Source organism: Ochotona curzoniae, unplaced genomic scaffold (genome assembly GCF_017591425.1).
Source record: "Ochotona curzoniae isolate NIBS_2020 unplaced genomic scaffold, NIBS_Ocur_1.0 contig_4754, whole genome shotgun sequence".
Taxonomy (NCBI): domain Eukaryota; kingdom Metazoa; phylum Chordata; class Mammalia; order Lagomorpha; family Ochotonidae; genus Ochotona; species Ochotona curzoniae.
In genome coordinates, this window is record NW_024466378.1 from 806 (window position 1) to 28,596 (window position 27,791).

The 27,791-nt window shown below is 41.0% G+C and overlaps 1 protein-coding gene across 3 annotated transcripts; it reads right to left on the reverse strand.

Annotated features, from left to right (window-relative positions):
• Positions 1-1,281: 1,281 nt before the first annotated feature.
• Positions 1,282-27,732, reverse strand: BLZF1 (basic leucine zipper nuclear factor 1). Of its 3 annotated transcripts, none has more exons than XM_040987542.1 (7): positions 27,646-27,732; positions 25,954-26,032; positions 14,635-15,074; positions 10,812-11,011; positions 7,962-8,090; positions 6,399-6,618; positions 1,282-4,163 (listed from the first exon to the last, which is right to left on the reverse strand). In XM_040987542.1, exons 2-7 carry the CDS (start codon positions 25,982-25,984, stop codon positions 3,978-3,980), a joined length of 1,206 nt encoding a protein of 401 aa, XP_040843476.1. In that variant the 5' UTR covers positions 25,985-26,032; positions 27,646-27,732; the 3' UTR covers positions 1,282-3,977. The 3 variants fall into 3 exon arrangements, with proteins under 3 accessions (XP_040843476.1, XP_040843475.1, XP_040843474.1); XM_040987541.1 differs by lacking the exon at positions 27,646-27,732 and adding an exon at positions 27,448-27,527; XM_040987540.1 differs by lacking the exon at positions 27,646-27,732 and adding an exon at positions 27,432-27,522.
• Between the last annotated feature and the right edge of the window lie 59 nt (positions 27,733-27,791).

The window sequence follows — 27,791 nt, forward strand, 5'->3', positions numbered from 1 at the left end:
AAGTAATTCCTTAGTCCTGACTTCAGCCATCAGTGTGTTTTTGTATTTAATTCCAGTGGTTTGCTTTGGTGGATCTTCTGATTTCAATAATTGTCTTCATTACTATTTTTTACAATTGTTTCCCTTCCTTGTTATCTTTGTTCCTTCTTTATAGTTACTTTTTGCAGTTGTAATGTTAAGGTTATTGATCTTTTTTAGATAAAAATGAGCGAGTATTGATTTATTTGTTGCTCATCTAACCCAGCAGTGTTAGAACATGTGAGTTTTTAGCAGAAGGATGTTGAACAGGTCCGCTGTATCTGCAGTTTCATTTTGTCCAGGCTCAATCAAGTGTGGATCCAAATTATTTGAAACCATTTAATCTGTCTGAGTATGTCTCCACTTTTTCCTTGTTTTATTTCTTCCACATGTGGGGACGGGTTGGCCCTATAAGTTGTACCACTCCTGGGAAACCATTTCATCTTATTCTGTCAAAACAACCAGGGAAGAAAGGACTTAAAATGCAGTAAATCTTTTACAGGCTAATTTAAAATATATATATGTATTTTATTTTACTTGAAAGTCAGAGTTACAGAGGGACAGACAGTGAAATCTTCCATCTGCTGGTTCACTTCCCAAATGTTTGCAACAGCTGGAACCGAGCTGATGTGAAACCAGGAGCCGGGAGCTTCTTCTGGATTTCCCACTGGGTGCAGGGGCCCAATGAGTTGGGTCATCCTCTTCTGCCTCCCTAGGCCATGATCAAGGAGCTTGATTGAAGCTGGAATAGCCAGGGCTTCAACTTGTACCCTTGTGGAATGCCGGTACCACAGGTGGATGAGCCTGCTATGCCAGCACACTGGCCCTAATTTTTAATTTAATTGCCTTCAATATTCCTTGACAGTAAAAAAAAGCTCCTCCGTGTACACCTTTAACAATGTATTGTCAAATAATTTTTTAAAGTCCTGGAAAATAGGATTAAAAATTTGGCTGAAAAGTTCTTGAAATGCTTGGGAGGGTTTTCATCATACATATTTCTGTAAGTAATCTAGAGATGATTCACAAAGTACGTGGGAGGTTATGTGGAACTGAAACTCAGTCCTTTATCATTTTAGGTAAAAGATTTTGGCATTCATGGGGAGGGCTGTCCTAGAATCATTCTTTTACGAATATTAAGAGTTTTTCTACACTTTTTTTTTTAAGTAAATTTGGTTTTGTGCTAATATAAGATTTTCCACCTCCACCCTTTCTAAACATCAGTGGCATTAACCAGTCTGACCTTGTTGTGCAACCACCAATGCCCATCCATAAAGTTTTTCATCATCCCAAATCAAACTCTTTACCCACTGGAAAAATACAACCAAAACCTTGCTCTGCTCTCTTCTTGGTCCCTGATAGCAACTCTTCAGTCTACAGATATGATCCTTCTAGGTGATTCATACAAAAATATTTCTTTTCTGTGTATTTCACTTATCATGTTTTAAAGGTTCACCTACATTGCAGCTTGCTCTAATATTTCATTTCTTCTTAAGGCTGAATGATTTGCCTTTGCATGGATATGTATTATTTTTTTATCCATTTGTCCATCCACAGTCACTTGGAGTATTCCCACCTTTTGATCATTATGAGTAAAGTTGCTAAGAACACAGGTGCAGAAATACATAATCATTTCTGCTTCTAATTTCTTTTGAATACTTGCATATAAGCGGAATTGCCATACTGCATAATAGTATGCTTGGGTTATTAAAGAAACTGTCATGTTGTCTTTAAGATTTGCTGCATCATCTTAAATAACACTCAAGTAATGTACAGGATTCTAATTTCTCCATATCCTTGCCTGGTTTGTGCTCTTTCTTTTTAGTAGCTGGATACCAAGTATTATTGAGTAGCATTTACCTAATAATTAATAATACTGGAAGTCTTCTGAAATGTTTGGTAGCCTTCTGTATATTTTTTTAGTCACCATCTTTTCAAGTCTTGCCCACTGTTTTATTTGCTTCTTTGGTTGCTGAGCTGTAAGAATTCTTTGTATGTTCTAGACACTAGATTGATGAGCTGTGTTTTATCTCATTCTGATATCTTTCCACTAGGACTTATTGCAGAAGAGTTTTAAAGGTGTTTAAAATTTCAATGTACTTGCTTCTGGTGTCAAAATCAATCACTGTGAAATTCAGTGTAGCAACTTCCCTCTTGAAAAAGAATTAGTTGCCAACAGTCTAAGCAGGATGAAGACTGGAATTAAAAGATACCCTTCCTGGGGGAGGAAAAGGGATATTCATTGGTGGTGAGCAATGTGATGTGGTGGGTTAAGCTTTCTGCCCTGTGTGATGCTGGCATCCTGTAATACAGTATTGGCTCAAGTTACAGCTACTCCACTTGCAATTTAGTTTCCTGCTGATGTACCTGAGAGACTGCAGACAATGGCCCTAGTGGTTGGTATTCTTGGTTCTGGGTTCTTGGTTTTGGAATGGCCTAGAGAGTGGCTGTAAATCAATCAGCAAACAGCAGATACGTTTCTTTCCCTGTATCTGTCACTTTGATTTTCTAAATAAATCAATGCATCTTTTTCACAATATTCACAATATAGAAGGTAGAGAAATTTATTGATACTTGAAACTATAAGTAACTTAGATGGGTAATATAAAAAATAAATTGACATATTTAAAATATATTATTGGACCAGATATCTTTGCTGATAGGCACTCTGTCAGCAATGTCTTAGACTTGGTTTAAATATACTTTTAAAATACTTTAAAAGCCAATATAAAAATGCATTCAAAGAGGTTTCATCATAAACATACAATAGTATATATTTGGTAAGTTGCATTGCTTTGTAGATGATCATCTATAAAGATTCTACCTTCACTATGCTTTATAAATACTACGCTGGATAGTCCTTTGCACTGTATTTGTGAAAATGAGCCAAAGTTAACAATATATTTATTTCGTAGATGTCAGATTGTACGCATTCATAATATAGAATTTCCCATATTAGACCAAAATGAGAAAATGGTTTGTTGAAGTACTTGCTAATTTGGCTCAAAAATATAGTTTTTCCTAATGTACACCACTTATTTATAAAAGATAATGTCCTTCACCTATAGTACTTCCTCAAAACTGAAAAGAAATTGCCCATGCCCCTAACCCTGTTATTACTATATAGTGGGAGCCAGAAAATGTTTTAGATTAAGGACCGATAGTAAATATTTCAGTCCTTGCAGGTCATGCAAGCACTGTCGCATCTACTCAACTCCGGAAATGTACTGCTAAAGTGCAAAGACAACAGTAAATGAGTGGGTATGGCTGCCTGCGATCCATGCCTGCAATTTGGCTATCTTTATTTTAACACACCATTAAACATTCTCATATAAGATGTTCAAAAGATGAATATTAACTTAGGGCCCTTGAGAGGCCATGTGACATAGTAGGGAAGACACTTACATTCTAAATCAGGGTACTTGGGCTTGGGGCTCAGCTCCAACTCCTAATTGCAGCTTTCTGCTAATACAAACCACAGGAGACAGTGGTAACTGCTCAACAGGTTAGGCTGCTGACGCCTATGTGGGAGACCTGGATGGGAATGCCAGCTCTCAGTTTCAGCCCTGCCTCAGTGCCAGCCACTGTTGGATTCTGGGGAGGGAATCACTGGGTGGAAGGTGTCTCTCTCTCTCTCTCTCTCTGCCTTTCAAATAAATTAGTTAAATTAAAAAAATAATTTACGGCCTAAAACAAATTTACAAATATTTTTCTTTTATAGTCCTTTATGAAAAGCATTGCTGTTTCCTAGAAAGTATTTTCTGTTTTCACACTTTCATTCTTTTCTTGCCCTGAGATATTTATTAAGAAAGGGTAATCTGGAATCCAGTACATGGAGTATCTTTGGGAATAATGCAATTAGGGAATGATACTACTTTTAGCATTATAAGAACCCCAGGCCCCAGATGATAACTGTTGGGTAATATACAAGTGCTTGCACCATGCCTTCAACATACAGAATGTTAAAGGGCAATAAGCTCTCCCTGGCAGTGATTGCAGCAATTGAAAGTTATATTTTCATATCTGGTATAGGGATGATATCTTCCAATATTTTTCTTTGTAGCAAGCAAGGTGGTTGGGGAAGGCTCAGCAAATGGATTATCAGGGGTGCTTTCTGTACAGGTAACTGGATCCAAAATGTGTAGAATCTAAAACAAAATAAAAGATAACGTTAGATGAATACAATATCACCTACACAAGCCCTTAGTTTAATTGATGAGTAATTATTGTAGAGTCGCATCTCATTAATAAGTAATCCCAGGAAAATAATATCTATTTTCTCTAGAAGCTCTGAATTTAATAATGATATACGGCTGTTATATGGCCTACGTAAAGTATTTTTTTAAAAAATCATGACAATTTCTCTTATGGATAATGATGAGACAGAATGAAAAACAGAAGAAAAAAGAGATAAAACAATTATACTGTGAGTTGATGCTGTGGCACACTGGTTAAAGTACTGCCTGTAATACCAGCATCCTATATGGGTACCAGTTCAAGTCCTGGCTGCCCAATTCCTGATGTAGCTCCATTCTAATATATCTGGGATAACAGTGGAAGGTGGCCCAACAACATGGATCCCTGCACCCATCTGAAAGACATGGACAATACCCTTGCCTAGGGATTTCAGCCTGGCCCAGCCCTTGGCCAGTGTGGCCATCTGGGGATGAAACAGTGGAGAAAAACTCTAACTATCCCTTCCCCTTTCTCTGGAACTCTTAAACAAATAGGTAAATCCTAAGAAAAATCGCACAACTGCACTTAACATAAATTTTTACTCTTCAACCCAAGCAGTACCTCTTTGCCTCCCCCGTCCCCGCAAATTTTAAGAGATTTACTGATTTTTTTTTTTTTAAATTGGAAGGGCAGATCAGTTTTATGGAGAGGGAGAGACAGCGCGAAAGATCTTCTATCTGCTGGTTGACTTCCCAGATGGCCTCAAGGGCCAGAGCTGAGCTGATCTGAAGCCAGGAGAAAGGCACTTCCAGGCCTCCCTTGGGTGTAGAGTTATAAGGACTTGGGTCATTCTTCACTCCTTTCCCAGACTATAGAGCTGGAAGGGAAGAGAGCAACCAGGACACGAACCAGAACCTGTATGGAATCCCAGCCCTTGCTAGGTGAGGATTTTGTCATTGAGCCACTGCACCAGGCCTTGTCTACCTTTTGAAATCTTTCATTTAACTGATTCTTTCACAGAAAATGCTAGTTCAGCCTCTGTTTTTTTTTTTTTTTTTTTTTTTTTGGTAAAAATCATTGGCTTTCTGTTTTTCTAATTTATGCAAAACATAGTAGTCAATGCTTCGCAATGTGAAGTACAAGGAGCAAGGATATTTGAGAAATAAGCTTGAGAATGGAGTTGGAACAAATGGGGAAAAAACCTACTCAATATGAACAATATGGATTCATTAATGAGGGAAACTGGGGCCTTTCTGAAGGTTACACTGTATTTCTGAATTCTGACAGTAGGGGAGTAGATGTTCCAAAGTCAGGTAAGAAACAAGACAGGGTGTGCTTGGCAATATAACCTACTGGCTAAAGTCCTTGCCTTACATGCACCAGGATCCCCTATGGGCACAAGTTCATGTCTCGGCTGCTCCACTTTCCACCCAGCTCCCTGCTTGTGGCCTGGGAAAGCAGTCACGGAAGGCTCCAAGCCTTGGGACCCTGCAGACATGTGGCGACCTGCAAGAAGCTCCTGGCTTGTGGCTTCAGCTAAGCTCAGGTCCAGTCTTTGTGGCCTCTTGGGGAGTGAACCATTAAGCAAATGGAGGACATTTTTCCTTCTCTTTGTAAATCTGCCTTTCCAAGAAAGAGAAATCTTAACAAGAACAACAACAAAAAAATACAAAAACAAGATAGGGCTATTAGTAATGGGACTGTAGCAATAGTCTAGGCCAGGTGTTTAAGTTTGGGGGAAGGGCTAAATTAAGGATCTAGTAAGATTTATAAAATCAGTCAGATCAGGGGGATAAAGAAAACAAAAATCAAGGCTACTATCTATTGAGAAATTACCGTAAAATGGAAATAACTACAGCACTAAATGCTTTACGGAATCCTGGAAACATATTTATGAAACTAAAACTTATATACTGATATTATATGAAAAATAACCAAGGACTCAGTAGCTAAATTTAGGACCTCTTCCAAAATAATTACAAATTCCTCCCATTAAGGACAGAGCAGCAAATTTAGAGAAGAATACAGCTTGGGCATGTAAGGAAACAGTTCCTTCTAGATTACAATCTCATCAATGCAACAATCATGTGTGGCTCGCATTTCTTAACTCCGAAGGCCAAATGCTTCATATTACAGCATGTCACCTCTCACCTTTGAGGAAGGGACCAGTCTGAGTTCCATAGATCAGGAAGGAGAAGATATTTTACCTTTTCGGCCATTTTCTCAGCTGGTGTGCTGCAAAACTCAACAGAGGACAGAATCTTCTTTTGACTGCTCATGCCAACATTTCCCAGTAGATGAGTGTTTACTGCCTTTGCCAGACTGTGATTTGTCAGTGCTAGTTCTGTTGTGTTGTAGAGCTGTGCACCAGGGGAGTAGGTTTGTTCTTTTCCCCACTGTAATGAGATAATGAGTTCCTCCAATAACCTGCAGAGAACACACACGAATCCTCAACATTAATAACACGGCAAAATGTAAAAATCAATCATCATAAGTAAATGGGAAATATTTCGACATCAAATCTTTTCCCCATCTTTCTCAGAGTTCAATGAATAAGAAATTCTTGTTAAATAAATTATATGACTTAAGCACCTCTCAATCTCCTACTCAACAGATAGCATTATTATGTTTTTATATCTAACACAGGAAACGCTGATTTGATCTGTGCCATCTATGAGATATTCATATGCCTACTTTAGTCCACATTAAATGATTTTGAATGCTGAAACAGCCTACAATTCCTGGGATTAATAACACTTGGTCATGAGCTACTCAAATTATTTGAAGGATTTTTGCATTTGTGTTCATTAGAGGTATTGGTTTGTAGTTCTCCTTTACAATGTTTCTGGTTTCAGCATTCAAGATAATGTCAGGCTGCTAACATAACTGGGATATTTTTCTCAATTTTCTAGAATTTGTGTAAATTTTGTTTCATTTCTTATTCAGCTGTTTATTAGTACACTCCAGTGAATCCAATGAGACTGGGCCTAGGATTTCAGAAACTGGAAAGTTTAGTACTACAAATTGAATTGCTTTAATATACCAGGGTTGTTCAGGTTATCTCTTTGTGAGCAACTTTGGAAGTCTTTCATCTAAACTACTGTCGTGTGCATAGCAACTGTCTGTGGTATACAGCGCATCCCATTACTGACCACTGAATGCATATCTCCCAACTCTGATTACACTGATCAGAGGATGCTCCTCCTCTCAAAGACCTTAAATTTGCTTTCAACTTTTTCCTCCCTATTTATCGCTTGCTCTCTTCTTCTTACTTTGTGTTTAATGTTTGTATGTGTATGGTATAAATAGGAGGTTTAAATTATTGATGAAATACTTTTTCTACAACAAGCACTTTGGCTATGAATTTCCCTCTTACTACTATGCTAGTTGCCTCTTACCAAGTTTTGACATTCTGATATATCTTATTTTACCTGACTCTGACACTATTTGTATTATTTTATTTCTATGAAAGCACAAAAAGTTTGTATAGGAGACTATACATTTTGATAACTCTGAACTATACTGACAACAACAAGTTCTAGCACAGTTGCAAACCTTCAAAAAGATTTTCCATAGGCAAGACAAGCTTTTATTGTAAACTCTTAAAACTATTGTAACTAAAATTGTTTTAGATCTAGAGCTTATTTCTATTAGAAATGTAAATAATTCTTTTCTCAACTCAAAAAATTGAGAAGTACATACATTGGGAGGAAAAAAACTGTCACAGTAACAAAACTTGTAGGAGAGTTCAGAAGAAACAAACACTATACTTGTGGGTGGCGGCCATTTCTTGCCGGAACTGCTCCCGTTCGCTTAGGAGATCTTGAATGGCACTTTGTGCCTCGCGATTCTGACGCTGTAAAACTGCTCTGGAACTGGTTAACTCATCCGCCATCACCCTGGAAAAGATTCAATTTTACACAGAAATTCTTACAATTACACAATGTAAAGAAGTCAACATATTACTTTGTGACAATCATTTTCAAAATGTTGACAAAGATGACTGAACTAGTCAAATTACTTCTCAGTTTAAAAATGCATGCAAAAAAATGTTTCAAAATGTGGGCTTGGCGCAGTAGCCTAGTAGCTAAAGTCCTCTCTTTGCAAACCATGGGATTTCATATGGGTGCCAGCTTGTGTCCTAGTGGCCCTGCCTCCCATCCCGCTCCCTGCTTGTGGGCTGGGAAAGCAGGTGAGGACGGCCCAAAGCCTTGGGCTCTGCACCTGCGTGGGAGACCAGGAAAGAAGTTCCTGGCTCGTGGCTTCAGATTGGCCTGGGGAATGAAACAGTAGACAGAAGATCTTCCTTTATGTTTCTCTCTCTATATCTGACTTTGCAATAAAAAGAAATAAATCTTTTAAAAATATATTTTAAAATGTTTATGAACTTAGGTCTCATTAAAGTAACAAATGCAATTAAAAATAAGAAAAAGCATTATGTAAGTTTAAAAAAAATCATGTATTTTCACTTCAAAGGCAGATTCACAGAGAGAATGAGATGCAGAGGGAAGCATCTTCCATGCTGGTATGCTCTCCAACTGGCTGCATCACTGTGGCTATGTGGTGCCAAAACCAGGAGCCAGCAGTCTCCTCTGGGTATACCATGCTGGTATAGGGTCCCAAGGACTTAGGCCATCCTCTGATACCTTCCCAGGCCATAAACAGGGAGCTGTATTGGTGACACTTGAAGGTGGACGATTAGCCTGTTGACGCATAGTGCTGGTTCCTGACGTTTCTATATAACAATTTTAGTAACCACCTCAAATTTGCAAATAGAGGAAGTTTTGAAAAAAATTAAGAAATGCTTTCATATACACAAACAAAAAAAAATCAGTTATTTTCTTACAAATTATCTATTTACATTGGTAAAACATGAATACAGAAAGATTCCCACTAAAGGAAAAGCTGTCTTTCTTCCAGCTTTAGCATGCTTACATGATATATGTAAGTAATTAAGTATTACATTGTTCCAGAAAAAAAATTTATGTATCTTTCTACAGGAAATGATTGCACAGTGAGTTAATCAACCACATCGTGGCTGCTCCACTTTCGATCCAGCTCCCTATTCATGTGCCTGGGCAAACAGCGGAAGTTACTCATAGTACTTCTAACCCATGACTCACATGGCGGGCCTGGAAGAAGCACCTGGCTCCTGGCTTTATCCACTGCAGACACCTGAGGAGGGACCAGCAAGCACAGTGTCTCTTTCTGTTTCCTCACGTATTTCTGTAACTCTGCCTTTCAGACGAATAAACTTTTTTTTTTTTTAAAGGAAATGTCCAACCCAAATTTTTCTACACTTTGCTTTATGCACTTTATCTTAGACTTCTCGTATATCTGTGCATACGGAACTACATCAGTGTCATTTCACAAAAAACTTCACGTTTTCTAGTGATCAGATACTTTACATTTTATTTAACTAGGCCTCTACTGATGGCACTGCAAAAACACTTTAAAAGATATCAATTGCTGAGTATCTTAAAATTAAACTTTCATAAAGATTTATTTTGAAAATGTTAAAAAAAAAATCAACAAATTATTCAGTTGAAAGAGAGAGCAAGGGAAAGGGAAAGAGATTTTTCATCTGCTGGTTCCCTCCAAAATGGCCACAACAGCTGGGGCTAGGCCATGCAGCCGTCAGGCTGGGCCGAGGCTGAAGCCAGGAGTCAGGAGCTTCTTGTCGGTGTTCCACGTTGGTGGTGAAGGCCCCAGGATTGGGCTATCCTTGGCTGCTTTCCTGGAAAACAAGCAGGGAGCTGGATCCAAAGTGGAGCAGGTGGGACTCAAACCAGCAATCAAATGGGAAGGCAGTACTGAACATGGTGGCTTAGTGCATTAGGCCACAATGCTCACCCTAATACAGTTTAAGGAAATGACTCCTTCAGTAGAAAGTATTATAGATACTAAAACATGAAGAAAGCTTTTCCTGAAGATTTTATTCTTTACAATCAGTGGTTCTTAATGTACAGTATGGAAACCTTCGGTGATTTGCGTGAAATCTCAAGGTGATTCAACGTCACATAAGCAATTGATAAACAAAGTCATGCAATATATTTTGCTAAACACCAGAAATATTGATGGGTAATACCCAGAGCTGGTATTTCAGTAATTCAAAGTCAACGTTGGGGTGGGCAAGAGCGTCGTAAATTGACAAAAGAGTCTAAAGTGCTAGCAGAGTTTTGTGCCACCAGTTGGCCCAGATGTCTGGACTGGGACCTGGTCTGTTTACCTGTGTGGAAAAGCAGCCTCATTTGCTATACCATAAAAATGTTACAGTTTTGGTAAGTGTATAAAGAGAAGGAGAAAGGCTGAGATGCTCTATTACATACAAAAGAACTACGAAACAGAGAACGGAAGGAGTAAGAATGATATTTTTCCAGATACGTGGGGAAAAAGTAATTCAACTATCTTTTAGTGATTTTAGAATTTATTCGATTTCTGAACTTACAGTTTTATTTTGATCTGAATATGAGATATGAATATGGAAAGGGGAAACAAACCCACATTTTCAATCATATACAATTTAGTTTGATAATCTCAGCAAAGCAAATCTCATACTATGGATCAAAAGTTTGATAGCAAAAACTAGGAAATGAAATACTATGTACACTGCAACATACCTGCTTGCAAGGAATTTGCTTCGCCACACATCACACTGTATAGAGAGGCGTTCTAACTGTTCGGAGAGTTGAGCTGTGTTTCGGCTGAGGGCTTCATTTTCTAAAATAAGCTGGTTCTTCTCACGGGCTAGACGTTCAAAGTGATACTGAAGATCATCTCCAACAGAAGCTACCAGCAACTTTTTCAACTCACGATTTACCTAGCAGAGACATAGCCACGCAAATTCAAAGTAATGACATTGACCTGCATGTAGCAAAATTAATCAGAGAAACCGTGTTTCTGTTAATTTGGCCTATCATTACTTAACATGTATGTCAGAAGGTGGCATTAAACAGTCAAGTTTCACAACATATGGTGTATATACAATTATTCTACATATACATACACATGTAAAAATATGTTCCAGTCCATATGAACTGAGCCTCTTAGAAGAATGCCAACTAATGTTATGAAAATAACACAGTGCTTCTGTGAACACCAAAAACCCACAAATCAGAAAGTTAAAAACACGTACTGCTGGAAAGAATGTTTTATGTGTCTTTTGATACAATATTTCTAAAGTAATCGCTCGTATTTTTTGAAAGAATTTGACCCAAGGAAGTAATGAAAAGTATCTATAAATATTAAAAATACTTAAGTACCTATAAATATTAAATATCATATAAATAACTCTAAATAAAGTACTTGCATATATAAATTATTTTTTCAGATTTTTAAAATTTTTATTGGAAAGGCACACACACATTCAGAGAGCAGAAGTATCTTCCATTCCCTGGTTCACTCTTCAAATGGCTGCAGCAGCTGGAGTTGGCCCAGTACAAAACCAGGAGTGTGGAGCTTCTTCTGGATCTCCCACATGGGTACAGGGTACTCCACTGCCTTGCCAGGCCAGAAGCAAGCAGCTGGATTGAAAGTGGAACAGCCAGGATTTGAACTGGTGCCTATATGGGATGATGACCTCACAGACTAAGGCTTAGCTTGCTACGCCACCATTTCAGGTCTTTAAATATGTTCTTTATGTTGTTACTGGAAAAGCAGCAAAAAGGAACGCCTCCAGACATGGAAATAAGTATAACTTTGATGTTTGGATAAGATCCAGAGGAAGCCATTAAAAACAGACAGAATGGATTTAATCCAAATAAAATGCTTCTGCACAGCAAAGGAAACAACAAAGTGAAGAGACGCCAAACAATGGCATAATAGCCTAGTGACTGACGGCCTCGCTTTGTATCTTCCCAAATCCTATTATGGTTCATGTCTCTGCTGTTCTACGTCCCAGCCAGCTCCCTGCTTGTGGCTTGAGAAAGCAGTTGAAGATGGCCCAAGTTCTTGGGACCCTCAATGTGCATGGGAGACACGAAAGAGTCTCCTGGCTCTTGGCTTCCAATCACCTCAGCACTGGCCATTATGGCCACCTGAGGATTAAAACAGCTGATGGAAGGTCCTTCTCTCTATCTCTCCTCTCTCTGCAATTCTGACTTTCCAATAAAAATAATAAAAACAAATCTCTGGAAAAAGAAAAATAAATGAAAAGCATGTATGTTGAAAAAACCATGTGGGCCTGGCACGATAGCATAATGGTTAAGGTCCTCGCCTTGAACGTGCCAAGATCCCATATGGGTGTCAGTTCTAATCCCAGCAATTCCACTTCCCATCCAGCTCCCTGCCTGTGGCCTGGGAAAGCAGTTTAGGACGGGCCAAAGCTTTGGGACCCTGCACCTGCGTGGGAGACCCGGAAAGAAGTTCCTGGGTCCTGGCCTTGGGTCGGCACAATACAGGCTGTTGCGGCCACTAAGGGAGTGAATCATCAGATGGAAGATCTTCCTCTCTGTCTCTCCTTTCTATATATCTGCCTTTCCAATAAAATAAATAAATCTTATTAAAAAAAAACAACTAAGCATGGATTACAATTTTTTTTTGCATTAAGATTATCTTGTTTTTGTTGTAAAGATTTACTTATTTTTATTGGAAAGTCAGATATACAGAGAGGAGGAGAGACAGACAGGATGATCCCGTGTCTGATGATTCACTCCCCAAATGGCCACAATGGCTGGAGCTGAGCCAATTCGTAGCCAGGAGCCAGGTCTCCCAGGTGGGTGCAGGGTCCCAAGGCTTTGGGCTGTTCTGGACTGCTTTCCCAGGCCACAAGCAGGGAGCTGGGGTCAGAACTGATGCGCATATGGGATCTCAGTGCATTTAAGGTGAGGACTTTAGCCAACAGTCTACCTCAAAGTTATGTTTTAAATTCATTTTAACAAAATGTTTGAAATACTACCATATACTAAAGTCAATAGTAAAAATACAAACAAATCCACTAAAAATTGATAATATATCAAAGTAGACATTTTTCAAAGGAACACTTACAAAAGGCCAACAGGTACATGAGAAACTGTTCAACATCACTAATGATCAGGGACATGGAAATCAAAAAAGTGAGATATCATCTCACTCCTATTAGACTATTACCAAAAACAAACAGACAGAAGATAATGTGTGAGAATGTGGAGATGTGGAGAAAAGGGAACATGTGCAAACTACAGGTAGAATATAAATGAGTATATTTAAGTTTCAGGTTAAGTTTAAGGTTAAAAACAGAACTGTTCTAAGACTCAACAAGCACACTACTGCTTTTGCACCCAGAACACTTGAGATCAACTTGTTGAAACAAAGAAATTGTTAACAGCCTTAGTGCCTACCAACTGACCCACAGATAAAGGAAATCCAGTATACGCATACCATGTGCTACTATGCAGCCATAAGAAGGCTGAATTCTGTCATCTGCAACAACATGGACGGAGGTAAGGACCATTATATTAAGTGTAACTTAAGCCAGGCACAAACACAGGTGCTGCATGATCTCACTCAAATGCACAAGCTTAAAAGTTCATCTCACGAAGCTGACAGTGGTCTGATGGTTACAAGACTGAAGGAAAGAAGAAGAAATGGAGAAAGATTGAGTCATGCCTATGCTGAGTAATAGACCGGAGAAAGTAGTTCTGGGTTTCTATCACACTACAGAGTAATTATAGATAGAACAATGTACTCTGTGCAGCTTTTTAAAAGCTAGAAGAAACAGTCCTGAAGTTCTCATCATTAACAGATGATGTGTTTGAAGAGACAGATACGTTTATGCCAGATCTGATATTGTACAAATGATATCTGTTTCAAAGCATCAAATGGTAATCTGTATACAGAACTTTATCAGTAAAAGGTTTTAAAAATTAAAAAGTAATCATTAAATACATTAAAAATATATTTATATAAGTACAATTCATCTTGGTATCCCAAAGATTAGCATCTCTCAAAAGCTGTATAGTCTAATAGAGAAACAAAGTGTAGTAATTAAGTTTTATCAACATGGAAGACTGAAGCAACACAGCACCAAAAGATGTTAACTTATAATGAAGACACAGCAATATACCACTATTCTCTTTATTCCAAGTGTCATGTAGTAAACAGTACTTGGGATCTATTAATCGTTGAAACAGGAATAATGTATTAGTCAGTTTCAAGGCCTGGTTTGGTTCATCTTTGGTCCGACACTTTATAACTGCAACCTACTCTCACCCCTTATGGGTGGTTTGGTCCAAAGCATCTCACCCCTACACCTTCTATCAGCTTTACAGTATACATTTCCAGCATAACCCACTCTCCCGCCCCCCAATGTCTGCAGAGACATCAAGAAATGTAAGAGGACACATCTTTGAGACACGCCAAAGCATGATGAGTGACATTCCTGCGAAGGAAATGTAGTATTCTCACATGTAGGCTCAGCTGGTCCAGGGGAACGGGTAGTACCCACTAAGCTATGGAGGCTCTCACCTCTGTCTGCACGCGGAGCTGGTTGGAAAGACCTTCTTTATCCTGCAGTAACCTCCTTTCAGAGTTCCTGAGCTTTTCCAATACATTCTTTAATTCTACAAGTTCACTGCTAGGTTCTAAGACCATCTCGGACTGCCTCGCGAGTTCTCCTTTGTGATGTCCCACAGACTTGACTTTGGCAGTTTTCTGGGGGATGTCGTGAGTGATGGCGGCTTTGGGAACTAAGATTCTTACAGCTTCGATTTCGACTGCTTTTTCAGTGAGAACCTTTCCTAGCTGCAGAACTCCTGGGCTCTCCGATGGAACCGCTTTCTTCCGTGGACTCTGAAGAACTTGCTGCCTGACGGTCTGCACGCCACAGGGGACCTCCACAGGTTTAGGCGGCTCCTCAGTTTCCATTCCATCTCCTGCTCCTCGGATTGGGGCTGAAGTCAGGGTGCCTTTCAAGGAGGAAACAAAGCATGAGCTACTGACCAAAAAAGAAACGCCAAGAAAATTCCAACACAAGTTTTACTGCATATTCAGACTGCATAATGTCAGACTTTCTGACAATGAAAAACAGAAAAACTGACAGGAAGAAGCAATTTTCAAAATCATGCTGCCACAAAAAACAAGTTTTGCAGGTTCACTTTTCTCATGCACCCGGCTTCTCTCTTGGTAGAAAATGCACGAGGCCTGGAGGCACAGTATTTGCTCGTGATTTCTGACAAGCCTGGGTGAAGTCCTCTGTCAATTTCTTTTTCCAATCTATAACCAGAGAGAAATCACTTCGCTGTAGGAGTAGAGAAACAAAGAATGTAATAAGATCAAAAAGCCCCGACCCACTGTAGGTACTTGATAATGTTAAGTTAAAACTTCAAAAGGGGGGGCCCCCCCGGCACGGTGGTGCAGTGGTGGTTAAGGTCCTCAACTTGCACGCCCGGGATCCCATATGGGCGCCAGTTCTATCCCAGCAGCCCCGCTTCCCTTCCAGCTCCCTGCCTGTGGCCCGGGAAAGCAGTCGAGGACGGCCCAAAGCTTTGGGACCCTGCACCCGCGTGGGAGACCCGGAAGAGGCTCCTGGCTTTGGATCGGCATAGCATTGACCATTGCGCTCACTTGGGGAGTGAGTCATCGGATGGAAGATCTTCCTCTCTGTCTCTCCTCTCTGTATATCTGCCTTTCCAATAAGCAAAATAATAAAAAGTAAATCTTTAAAAAAAAAAAAACTTGGGCCCGGCGCGGTGGCGCAGTGGTTAAGGTCCTCGCCTTGCACGCCCGGGATCCCATATGGGCGCCGGGTATATCCCCGGTAGCCCCACTTCCCTTCCAGCTCCCTGCCTGTGGCCCGGGAAAGCAGTTGAGGACGGCCCAAAGCTTTGGGACCCTGCACCCGCGTGGGAGACCCGGAAGAGTCTCCTGGCTTCGGACCGGCATAGCATTGGCCGTTGCGCTCACTTGGGGAGTGAATCATCGGATGGAAGATCTTCCTCTCTGTCTCTCCTCTCTGTATATCTGCCTTTCCAATAAAAATAAAATAAATCTTGGGAAAAAAAAAAAAAAACTTCAAAAGGGGGAAGCTGCGTGGCTCAGTGGTGGGGATGCTGCCTGAGACATCCACGTCAGAATGCCTGAAGTCATGCCCTCCACTCCTGCTGAGGTGCCTGCAGGCAGCAGGTGCCTGCGAAGGGGCTGGGTCCTGCCCAGTGGAAGACCCCGCTGAGTGCGAACCTTGGCTCCTGGCCTCAGCCTGGCTGGCCTGGCCCCGGAGTGTTATGGGTAAGTGAAGCAGAAGATGGAAAATGTGTTTTCGACTCTTCTTTTCGATTAAAATTTTACAAATGTGTGTGTGTGTGTTTCTATTACTTAAAACAGACTTTACTGCTGAACTCATGGCAAAGAGTATATTGCCGAGGGGTAAAGGGAATTCATGTTAATTTTGAAACTGCTTAGCGAAAGAGTCAGGCCTATTTTAGGCCTAAGGATTTAAATCCTACTTATACAAGTGACACTATATTGTAGTGTCACATTAAACACTTGGATCCTTATATCATATCATACACAAATTATTTTATTCATTCTGTTCAAATTCTCTTTCTACACACACACACACACACACACACACAATGTGATCAAAAGCCGGTAACAGAAATGCTAGATAAAAAATAAAGCATATCCTTAATCTCAAGATCTACTAAACATAATGTCCAAGGTATATCAAACATCCATGACATTTTACTAAAACCATCCTTCAGTTAGAAAAATTTAGTTTGACAAGAATAATGCCTTACAAAAATTAACCGTTTCTTTTTTTTTTTAAGATTTATTTTTATTATTTTTTCATTGGAAAGGCGGATATATAGAGAGGAGAGAGAGGAAGATCTTCCATCTGAAGGTGAGCGCAACGGCCGATACTATGCCAATCCGAAGCCAGGAGCCTCTTCCAGGTCTCCCACGCGGGTGCAGGGTCCCAAAGCTTTGGGCCGTCCTCGACTGCTTTCCTGGGCCACAGGCAGGGAGCTGGAAGGGAAGCGGGGCCGGCGCCCATATGGGATCCTGGGGCATGCAGGATGAGGACCTTAACCACTGCGCCACCGTGCCGGGCCCAAAAATTAACTATTTCTTAAGTGTTTCTGCCGAATAACACTGTCTTAAAAGAGAGATCGCTGGCTCAGTGCAATAGCCTAATGGCTAAATCCTTGCCTACCTCTACCAGGATCCCAAATGGGTGCTGGTTTGTGTCCCAGCTGCTCCACTTCCCATCCAGCTCCCTGCTTGTGGCCTGGGAAAGCAGTGGGGGGTGGCCCAAAGCCTTGGGACCTGAAAGAAGTTCCTGGCTTTGGATCAGCTTAGCTCTGGCCATTGTGGCCACTTGAGGAGTGAACCAGCAGACAGAATATCTTTCTCTGACTTTCATCTCTCTCTGTGAATTTGACTTCCCAGTAAAAACAAATAAGTATTTTTTTCAGAATAAAATGTTATATTAAAAATAATTTAATTGGGAAGTCAGAATAAAAACAATTTCTTTACTTTTATTGCACAGTCAGATTAAAATAATTTATTTTTATTGGAAAGTCAGATTAAACACAATTTATTTTTATTAAAAAGTCAGATTTACAGAGAGAAGGAGATACAGAGAGGAATATGTTCCAACTGCTGGTTCACTCTGCAAGTGCCCGCAATGGCTCGAGCTGAGCCAATCCGAAGCCAGGAATCCGGAGCACCTTCTGGGTTTCCCACCTGATACAAGGTTTCAAGACCATAGGCTCTCCTCGACTGCCTTCCCAGGCACAAGCATGGAGCTGGGTGGGAAGTGGAGCAGCAAGGACACAAACCGGCACTCATTTGGGATCCTGGTGGAGGCAAGGTGAGGATTTAGCCACCAGGCTATAGTACTTGGTCCAAAATGATTAAATATTTAAAAAAAAAAAACCAAAAAACAGAAACTGCACAGTGTGTAAATATTCTAAACTGAAGTAGGCTTGGCTGTCACCTGCTCTCTCTTGGATTGGGACCTACAAACAGAATTTTCCAGCTAAGACACCACAGTTTGCTTAGGGTAATGTGCAGAAAATAAATACTAAAAATTATCTCCCAAGCTGTTTTACGATACAAGAATACCTATCAACATTTCTATCCAGATAGTGTTGGGCCCAGTGGTAAAGGTGCCATTTGGCATGCCCACATCCCGTACCGGAGTGCCTGGGAGCCCTGGTACTTCTCTTCTGATACAGCCATCTACTCGGGTGCGTGACGAGAGGCGCCAGGGATGGGCTCAGCACCCCAGGTCTGTCATTTACATGGGAAACCAGGGTTTCCCACGGTCTGAGCTCCTGGCTGTGGCTTGGCACAGCTCCGGCTATGGCAAACATTTGCAGAGGGAGGCAGAAGATGGAAGGGCTCTGCTCGCCTTTCAAAAACACACAAAAGCTTTTAAAAATACAAAAACCAATTTCCATTATCTAAAAAACATACTTTTCTTGGTGTTTCTCTAGGTTTATGTTTTTTTTTTTTAAAGATTTTATTTATTTTTATTGGAAAGGCAGATATACAGAGAGGAGAGACAGAGAGGAAGATCTTCCATCCAATGATTCACTCCCCAAGTGAGCGCAATGGCCGGTGCTGAGCCATTTTAGTCGCTAGGGTATCGCGCTGGGCTCAGGTTTATGTTTTTTAATGGAATAATTTTTCTTCCTCTTCAAAACTTTGCTATCTATCGATCGTCTCCATACATGACCTCACATTCCCAGTGCATATTGCTACATTTAAAAATACTAAAGCGCATTGATCAGAAAATCTGTACCTACATTCTCATTACTTTAAAATCAAATCGCCAATATTTTCAGATATTTATAACCAAAAATTCTGTACATTTTACTTTCTGCTTTTCAACAATCTTCATATTTTTCATTTTATAATATATCAGTCATTACTATAATATTACTTACAATTGAATTGTTGGATACTTACCATTTTCAGTATTTTTCTATAATAAATAATGTTTCAATGAATGCTTTCATGTCCATGGCTTTTTCAAATTGTAAGTTATTTGTTTTTAATCAATACCTAAGGATAGAACTAACGGGTCTGGGGAGGATCTGTTTTATCATATCTCTTCGCAATTACTCTACCAAGGTCACAAAATTGCGTCTTTTATATCCTTGCCCAATGACTTTCTCTGCATGTCCAATACCTTTAGTCAAAAAGTACGTAAGAACACATTGTGTTGGCCTAGCAGCTAAAGTCCTCGCCTTGAACACAACTGGGATCCCTTATGGGCGCCGCCAGTTCTAATCCAGGCAGACCCACTTCCTATCCAGCTCCCTGCCTGTGGCCTGGGAAAGTAGTTGAGGACAGCCCAAAGCTTTGGTACCCTGCACCCACATGGGAGACCTGGAGGAATTTCCTGGATCCTGGCTTCGGATAGGCTCAGCACTGGCCATTGCGGCCACTTGGTGAGTGAATCATCGGATGGAAGATCTTCCTCTTTGTCTCTCCTCCTCTCTTTGTATCTGCCATTCCCATAAAAATAAATAAATCTGAAAAAAGTGCTTGCAATGAAATTTGGCACACTAAACATTTAGATGTCAGGTTCCATTACTTTCACTATTATTACCTTTTAAAAACTCTAACAAACTGGACATTGATGGGAAAAATGAAGTTTATCTAATGTCACAAAACATGATGTTGACTTTCCTTTCATGCCCATCTAAAATTTGTCACGAGATCATGTGACTTTTTTTTTTCTTCTTTAAAGATTTATTTATTTGCACTGGAAAGTCAGATTTACAGAGAGACAAAGATGGAACATCTTCTGGCTCACTCCCCAAGTGGCTGCAATGTCCAGAGCTGAGCCGATCCGAAGCCAGGAGCCAGGAGCATCTTTCAGGTCTCCCACACGGTGCAGGGTCCCAAGGCTTTGGGCCATCCTCTACTGTTTTCCGAGGCCACAAACAGGGAAGGGAAGTAGAGCGGCAGGGATACACACTGGCTCTCACAGGGGATCTAGAGTGTAGAAGGCTAGGACTTCAGCTACTAGGCTACCATGATGGGCCCTGGGACTCTTTCATTTAACATTCCCCTTCCCCCAAATTTTCCTATTTATGTAGCAACGTCCTGGCAATACTGAGTTATAGTAGATCAGAGGTAGAAAGTTATTTGAAGTATAATATACAATATTTTACAAATATTATAGGTTCTAATTTGCAACTTTTACAGGAACATAAAACTGTCATTTCCAAAGGAAGTATAAACTAAAACAAATTCTTAGGCTTTGGCATTGATTCTGTTCTTGAAATGATAAGGAAAGGAATACATCTGAAAATTAGATAAAGGGTTGGTGAATTAACTAGAATATGAGTAAACTTGCATCCATGTGGGAGAATTAAGACTGAGCCATTTTAAACATAAAGAAAATTAACATCTGGTTATATCTGGCTTGAATAAGAATTTATTTTGCCAACATACATTTGGCCATTTACGAAATAACCATAATTAACTACAGATTAATAAAAAAAGAAAGAAAGAAAACAACAAAAAGGCACCAAGCGATTCAGACCTACTGGAGCAGAGAAATAAGTGGATGTGGTATCCCCATTCTGGTAAAACATAGCTAAGTTTAAACATTTTTGAGAATTTTAAGTGATGGGTATTGAAGAATGAATCACAACATTTTTGGTGTCAAGTTTAAAAAGTAAAGACACAGTAATGATTATAGATACATTAATGGGCAAAATAAAGATACATTAATGGGCATACAGAAATTTCTTCAAAAAAAAAGTTATAAAAACTTTGGTCAAACCCAGCCAAGTTTCAACCCCACATTAACTATATGCAAATACCTAGCACAGTGAAGCCGTTCTACTTACTCAAGGACTAGCAGAGCTGTTTTGTATATCCCAGGGCAGCGTCCTCACTTGAAGAACTGTGATTCTGGCAAGTGTACCTGAGCACGCGGGCCCTGAAAGCCAGCCCTGCACACTGTCTCACCTTGTGACACACACAAACCTTTATTACACAGGCACTAGGCAAAACCCAGGGCACAGTCAAATGTTAGTCCTTCTCTAAAGCGGGAGGACAATGACCTACTGGATGAGCCCCAAAGATCGCAAGGCTTCAGGAAGGCAAGAAATCCAATCCTCATTCTCTACTCTTTCAAGGGAACCAACCATACACTGACATCACTAGTACCTGGGATCACACGCTAAGAAGTTAAAACCTATCTAGGCTTTACAGCTCCCAAGGACTGGGAAAATACAGGGAAGCAATAAAGCCGCTAGATTAACATGCAAGACGGAGGTAGGCAAGCAGTTTCTCTGAAGTTCAAGATTGTAAACATTTTAGGCTAGGAGATAATATAGAGGGTATTTCATAGGTAGTTACAAATTAAGAGAAAAAATAAATTTTTACTGATGCAATGAAACAAAAGCTACAGCTATAACTAAGTAATTTTTTTTTTTGCTACATATGATGCTATTTCCAAAATGTTGTAAACTATACAAGCTTATTTCAGTGTCAAAAATTTTATACTATGTACAAAATTCATAAGAAAAATGATGCATGGATTTTAACATTACTTTTGAGAGAAAATAAAGTCATAGTTAAACATGTTTTTATTTGAAAGAGAGAAATATAAAGAGAGGGAGGGCGGGAGCTCAATCTTCCGTGCACTGGATTGCTCACTAGAGGGCTGAAGAGTCTACGCTGGAGTTCCATTCAGCATCCCAGGACAGTGGTGGGAACCCAAGGACTTAGGTCGCATATTCTGGCTCCCAGGCACATTAGCAGGCAGGTGGATTGGAATCAGAGGTGGGGCTGAATTCTAAGCACTAGAATATGGGATGTAGTTGTCCCAAATGTCAGCTTTATTTGCTATGCCACAATGCCTGTCCCTAAGTCATACTTTTAAAATCCATTTTCCATGAACAGGATGCTATTTAAGGCGGTGGACAGACGAGGGTATCAATAACTCGTGTGGGAGTCCAAGTTCTTATTTACCACTAAATTCATTGCAAATATTTACTGAGTCCTGAGGGCTACTTTGCAAAAACTGTTCTAGGATATTAAGGCAACATATATTTTTGCTTCATTCACAAAACTGTAAATCTATGAAGACAAGCACTCTTAAGTCACTGGTTAAGGTAGTAAGAAGAACAATAACCCTAACCTTGACCGTAACCAGAACACTAACACTAACCCTAACTCAAATAACTTGAGTTCCTACTGTCATGTACCGCGTGGTCTTGAACAAATCACTTAACCTCACTTTCTTTTGAAGCTCTCAGGGTAATGCAAATAGAGTATTTGAAAACAATTTGTCTCTCTTGCACACTAGAATACTGAGAGATCCTCAAGGTGAAGCGTGTCTCTTTACTGGTTACTGACAAATCAGCAATGGCACCCAAACGACAAGTGTGGGGGCTGGCAGGATGGCTCACAGGCTAATCCTCTTCCCTGTGGTGTTGGCCTCCAGTTTGGGTACTGGTTTGTGTCCCAGATGCTCCATTTCTGAACCAGTTCTCTGCTTATGGCCTGGGAAATCAACAGGGGATGGACCAAGACACTGGGCCCTGGACCCAGATGGGGGATCAGGAGGATGCTCATTAGTGAAGTGAACCAATGGGTGGAAGACTTTCTTTACCTTTCTTTCTCTCTGTAAATCTGCCTTTCAAATAAAAATGGTATGTCTTAAAAGCAGATAAGTAAATGCTGATTGGAGTTCACAATTTGTTCACACAGTACTTAGATAATTTTTTTAAAGATTTATTTGTTTATTGGAAAGTCAGATATACAGAGAGGAGGAGAGACAGAGAGGAAGATCTTCCTTCCAATGATTCACTCCCCAAGTGACCACAAGGGCCGATGCTATATGCTGATCCGAACCAGGAGCCAGGAACTTCTTCCGGGTCTCCCACAGGGGTGCAGGGTCCCAAGGCTTTGGGCCGTCCTCGACTGCTTTCCCAGGTCACAAGCAGGGAGCTGGATGGGAAGTGGAGCTGCCGGGATCAGAACCGGCGCCCATATTGGATTGCGACGCGTTCAAGGTGAGGACTTCAGCTGCTAGGCCATGCTGCCAGGCTCCAAGTACTTAGATAATTCTAATATCTTATTAAATTCATTCAAAAAATGCTTATTTGTTTTCCTCTTTAAAAAAATCACTAATTCCTCACTTGGTTATTGTTTTTTAGAACATAAAAAAATGCAGCTTAAGCACAGCATCAGTACTCACCTTGCATCCACCAGGATCCCACTTGAGTGCAGGTTCTAACCCTGGTGGCCCTGCTTCCCATCCAGCTCCCTGCTTGTGGCATAGGAAAGCAGTAGAGGACGTCCCAAAGCCTTGGGACCCGACACCCGCATGAGAGACCCCAAAAAAGCTGCTGGCTCCTGGATTCAGATTGGCTCAGCTCTGGCCTTTGTAGGTACTTGGGGAGTAAATCAGCGAATGTAAGATTTCTCTCTCTGTATCTCTGCCTTTCCAATAAAAATAAATCTTAAAAAGAGAAACACAGCTATGAAACACCTAAGTTAGAAATTTTCACTTGATAATTTTAAATCAATATTCTAAATATTCCTGCTATCACCTAACAAAGTTCAGATGATTATTGTTTTGTTAAGAAAAAAATACATTACAGACAATAATGTATGGTTTTTATTAATGTTTCTGCAGAGCAGGTGCTATGGTAAATAATTACCTGTTCAAATAAATGTGACCTATGCTGTGTATTGTCATGGAATTTCACAAGGCAAATTAGCATATTAGAGGCTCTAAGCTGTAAGAAATTCTGTGTGGCTATCTTTTTTGTTTTTTTTTAATCCAGCATTCCTAAATCTATTTGCTCATGGAATCTTCCTTCAGTTAATATTTATTGTTCAAAAGAATGAATGTTAAAAATATGAATTACAGGTCCCAGCATGGTAGCTTAGTAGCTAAAGTCCTCGCCTTGTATATGCTAGGATCCCATATGGGCACAGGTTCTAATCCCGGGAACCCCGCTTCCCATCCAGCTCTGCTTGTGGCCTGGGAAAGCAGTGGAGGATGGCCCAAAGCCTTGGGACCCTGCACCCGCGTGCGAGACCCGGAGGAAGTTCCTGGCTCCTGGTTTTGGATCAGCTCAGCTCTAGCCGTTGTGGTCACTTGGGGAGTGAGCAACCTCCTCTCTGTCTCTCCTCCTCTTTGTATATCTGAGTTTCCAATAAAAACAAATAAACCTGCAAAAAATGACTTACAAATATTTACAGCCCTAAACCTCTATTTTTTCAAACCTAATTTTTAGTTTGTTTGTGTTTTTTAAACTTGAAAGATAGAGCAACAGAGAGAGAGAATGACAGAGAGAGAGAAATTGAGCATGTTTTCATCCACTGGTTTGCTTTCCAAATGCATAGAATACTTGGAGCTGGGCTGTGCAAACACTTGCACTGCACTCCTAAGACAGGAATTACAGACAACACACACATGTTGATGAGCACACCTTTTCTCAGGCCACATGATAAACATGGCTTTGGTTCACTAACAGTACTTAACATTATGGCAAGGAGAAACAGGACACATATTTTCTTACTGGATAGTTCAGATCAAATGAAATAATGTACATTAAAATAATGCTCTGTAACTATTACAAACAAGTAATAGCAAACAACAGAAATTATCTAACTTCCGAGGTCTTGTACTAAGTTTAAACTATTAATTATAATTGAATTTAGCTTCTGCTTTTGCCCAGCAACATGCCAGGTATCTTCCCTTCGTTATCACTTATTTGCTCTCATGTCCTATTAATATCTATTAATTTATTACTTTCATTACAGTCTCTGATTTATTTTAATACTATAAAAGCATATTGTGACTTAAGAAATGTTACTGTGGACAGCTAAGCAAAATTCAATTATGTGTCTACTGGTGTGATCTTTCTGGGTTCTTAAATGTGTTTCAATCTCTCTTTAGAGTTTCCTTCGCGAAGTGTCACAGTAATCATGCTGGCTTCTAGAAAAACATCTCCCATCTCTCATGGGTGGCTCCAGGCGGTGAAACTCCACCCTAAGAACTAGCTGTGTTATGGTAAGCAGATGTTACAGATTGAGCTGTGCTACCCCAACATTCATATGTTCAAGCCTTAATCCTCATTACCTCCGAATGAAAATACTTCCTGTAGACAGGAATACTGCCCATGGAATTATTTAGGATGAAAGAGTGCCAAGTGGGGTGCTGTAGGGGACTGCTACCCTTGTAAATGGGGAGCACTCCGACCCAGCAAAGGCGCACGGGGAACACCACGGGAACATGGAGACAGCGGGTAGAGTGTACGGCCGTAAGACAAGGTGTGCCGGGTTGGTGCAAAACCCCAGGGGCTGGCCAAGAGGCAGAGCCTGTTCCTTTCCCTAACACCTTCCGAGGGAGCACGGGCCCTGAGACTGCAGCTGCCAGAGCGTGAGACGGGACAGTCCCCTGAGTGGTCCTGGAGCCTGTCACAGCTGCCCTAACAAAATGAAGGCACAAAAGGAGGTCTTGGATGGCTGCTGGTTAGCTTCCTACCTACTCAAATCTTTAAAGATGCTCATTTTTGGTTCTCTAATTCTTAATTTTAGAGTGCATGGGACATAGCTGTAAAATTTTATTTTTACATTGCTTAGAAGCAACTCATCGTTTCATGACTACTAGTTGATTCTGCTAATGTTTAATTGTACATTTGAAAGATCGATTTAAGCACTATAGATACACATGAAGAGATCAAAACCCACAAATGGTTCCCAGGAGGCTCAGCGATTCAGACATCTGCCCAAACATTCCTTCACATCTCCTTACACTCCAAGTTCCAAAACACTTACCAAAAACAGGACACTTACCTTTGGTTTCTAAACTTTGAAGAGTAGACATTTTTTCTTTTTAACAATAGAACGCACTCCACAGCTTGTATTTATAAACCTAGGAACACACACAGATGAAAGAATGAATGCGGTGTCACTGTCAATCTATGCAATGCCTTCTTCAGTTTTACATATTTTACAAACAAAGACCTAAGATCAGCAGGAGTACAGACAGAGGCTGTGGGTAATATCTGAATAGAAAATGGACAACTTCACGCATACACAGTAAATTATCAAGTAATCACAGGCTGAGTTAAAAACTTTTTTGGATCTGTACTTAATGCACACATTTTAAAAAGGAGGTGCAGCTTATATTCCCTCCTCTGACTATCTGGTTTGCTTTTAAATATTATTTCACTATTGTCATCAGTATCCTCTTAATGGTGAGAAGCGCGTCCTGAATTTCATCTCAGAAACACCACTGAAAGTCACGGCAGGGCTTTTTGTTTGTTTGTTTGTTTGTTTTTTAATAACTGATAGGACCACAGTAACTGTAAAGTAACTAATTTCTCAAGAAAAACACTGAAACAATTTACATTCCATAAAGGTAAATTACATTTAGATGATAAACAGCAAAAACAGAAATCGATAACTTTATTTGTAAAAATCTGTATGTATGAACTCCATGAAATTTTTCGACCTTAAATTAAAAAAAAAAAAAAGTTCCAAAATAGCCAGAAAATGATTTGGGGGGACGGGTAATAAAAATAAAAGGCATAGCTTTTAAGAGTAAAAAGTGAGATATACATTGTAGGAAAGCTTTCAGAAGTGTATGCAGGCTCGCAGTGTAGACTCTAATATTCCAGAAGAACAAAGCTACCTCATGAAGGTGCTGAACTGGCCTGGCTCCTCAGTAAGGCACATTATGCAATGACCAGCTTCCTGTGCAGTCACCCTCTCCTCCTCCCACTTGGCAGGTATTGCTGTAGAAACAGGTCTCCACTGAGCATACCTGAGAGCCACGCAGGGTGGTGCAGGTGCATCCAGCGCCTGCGGGCCAGCCCCAAGCATAGGGCTGGGAGGCCAAAGCACTGGGCTGGAGCAGCCACAGGGGAGCCATGGGAACCCCGCACCCTCACTAGGCGGTCCCGAGATCAGCTGAGGGTGGGAGGCTGTGGAAGCAGGGATGGAGCCGCAGTGGTGGGCGTGGGAACCACGCACCCTCAGCTTGGTGGTCCCGGGATCAACTGAGGATGGGAGTCCAAGAGACCCGGGATGGAATTGCCTCCGGGAACGTGCGAACCCCGCAACCTCAGCTCAGCAGTCCTGGGATCAGCTGAGGGTGGGAGACAGTGGAACCCTGCATGGAGCCGCCGCGAGGGGCGTGGGGACCCCGCACTCTCAGCTCGGCGGTCCGGGATTCGAACCCGTGGCCCGTGCCGGTCAGGAGCCGCAGTGCCGGAACAGTCCTCCCTGAAGCCCAGCCCCGACGCGGACCCCCGTCCCGTCCCACCGGCCTGCTGTCAGGTTTACCTCCGAGACTTGTTTCCTATACCCCGTCGGTGCCACTTTCCACCCTGAAGCCGACCCACCCAGGCCTTCCGGACACATCACTTCCGATGGCTCACGGTTTCCTTTCCGGAACACACAGGCTGCCCCAGTGCGTACACAATCTCCCCGCAGACCACATCGCGAGACGCCTCAGCCACGGAAGACTGAGCGGGTACTTACTTCAAAATGAATGGAGGCGAACTCAGGAGCCTGGCGACGCCCCTACACCGCCGGCCCCGGCTTAGCTCACACTTCCGGGTACCCGTCCCGCAGGCGGAAGTGAGGATGCTGACAGGGGGCTGACGGCATCCCGTTGCCCCGGGCGA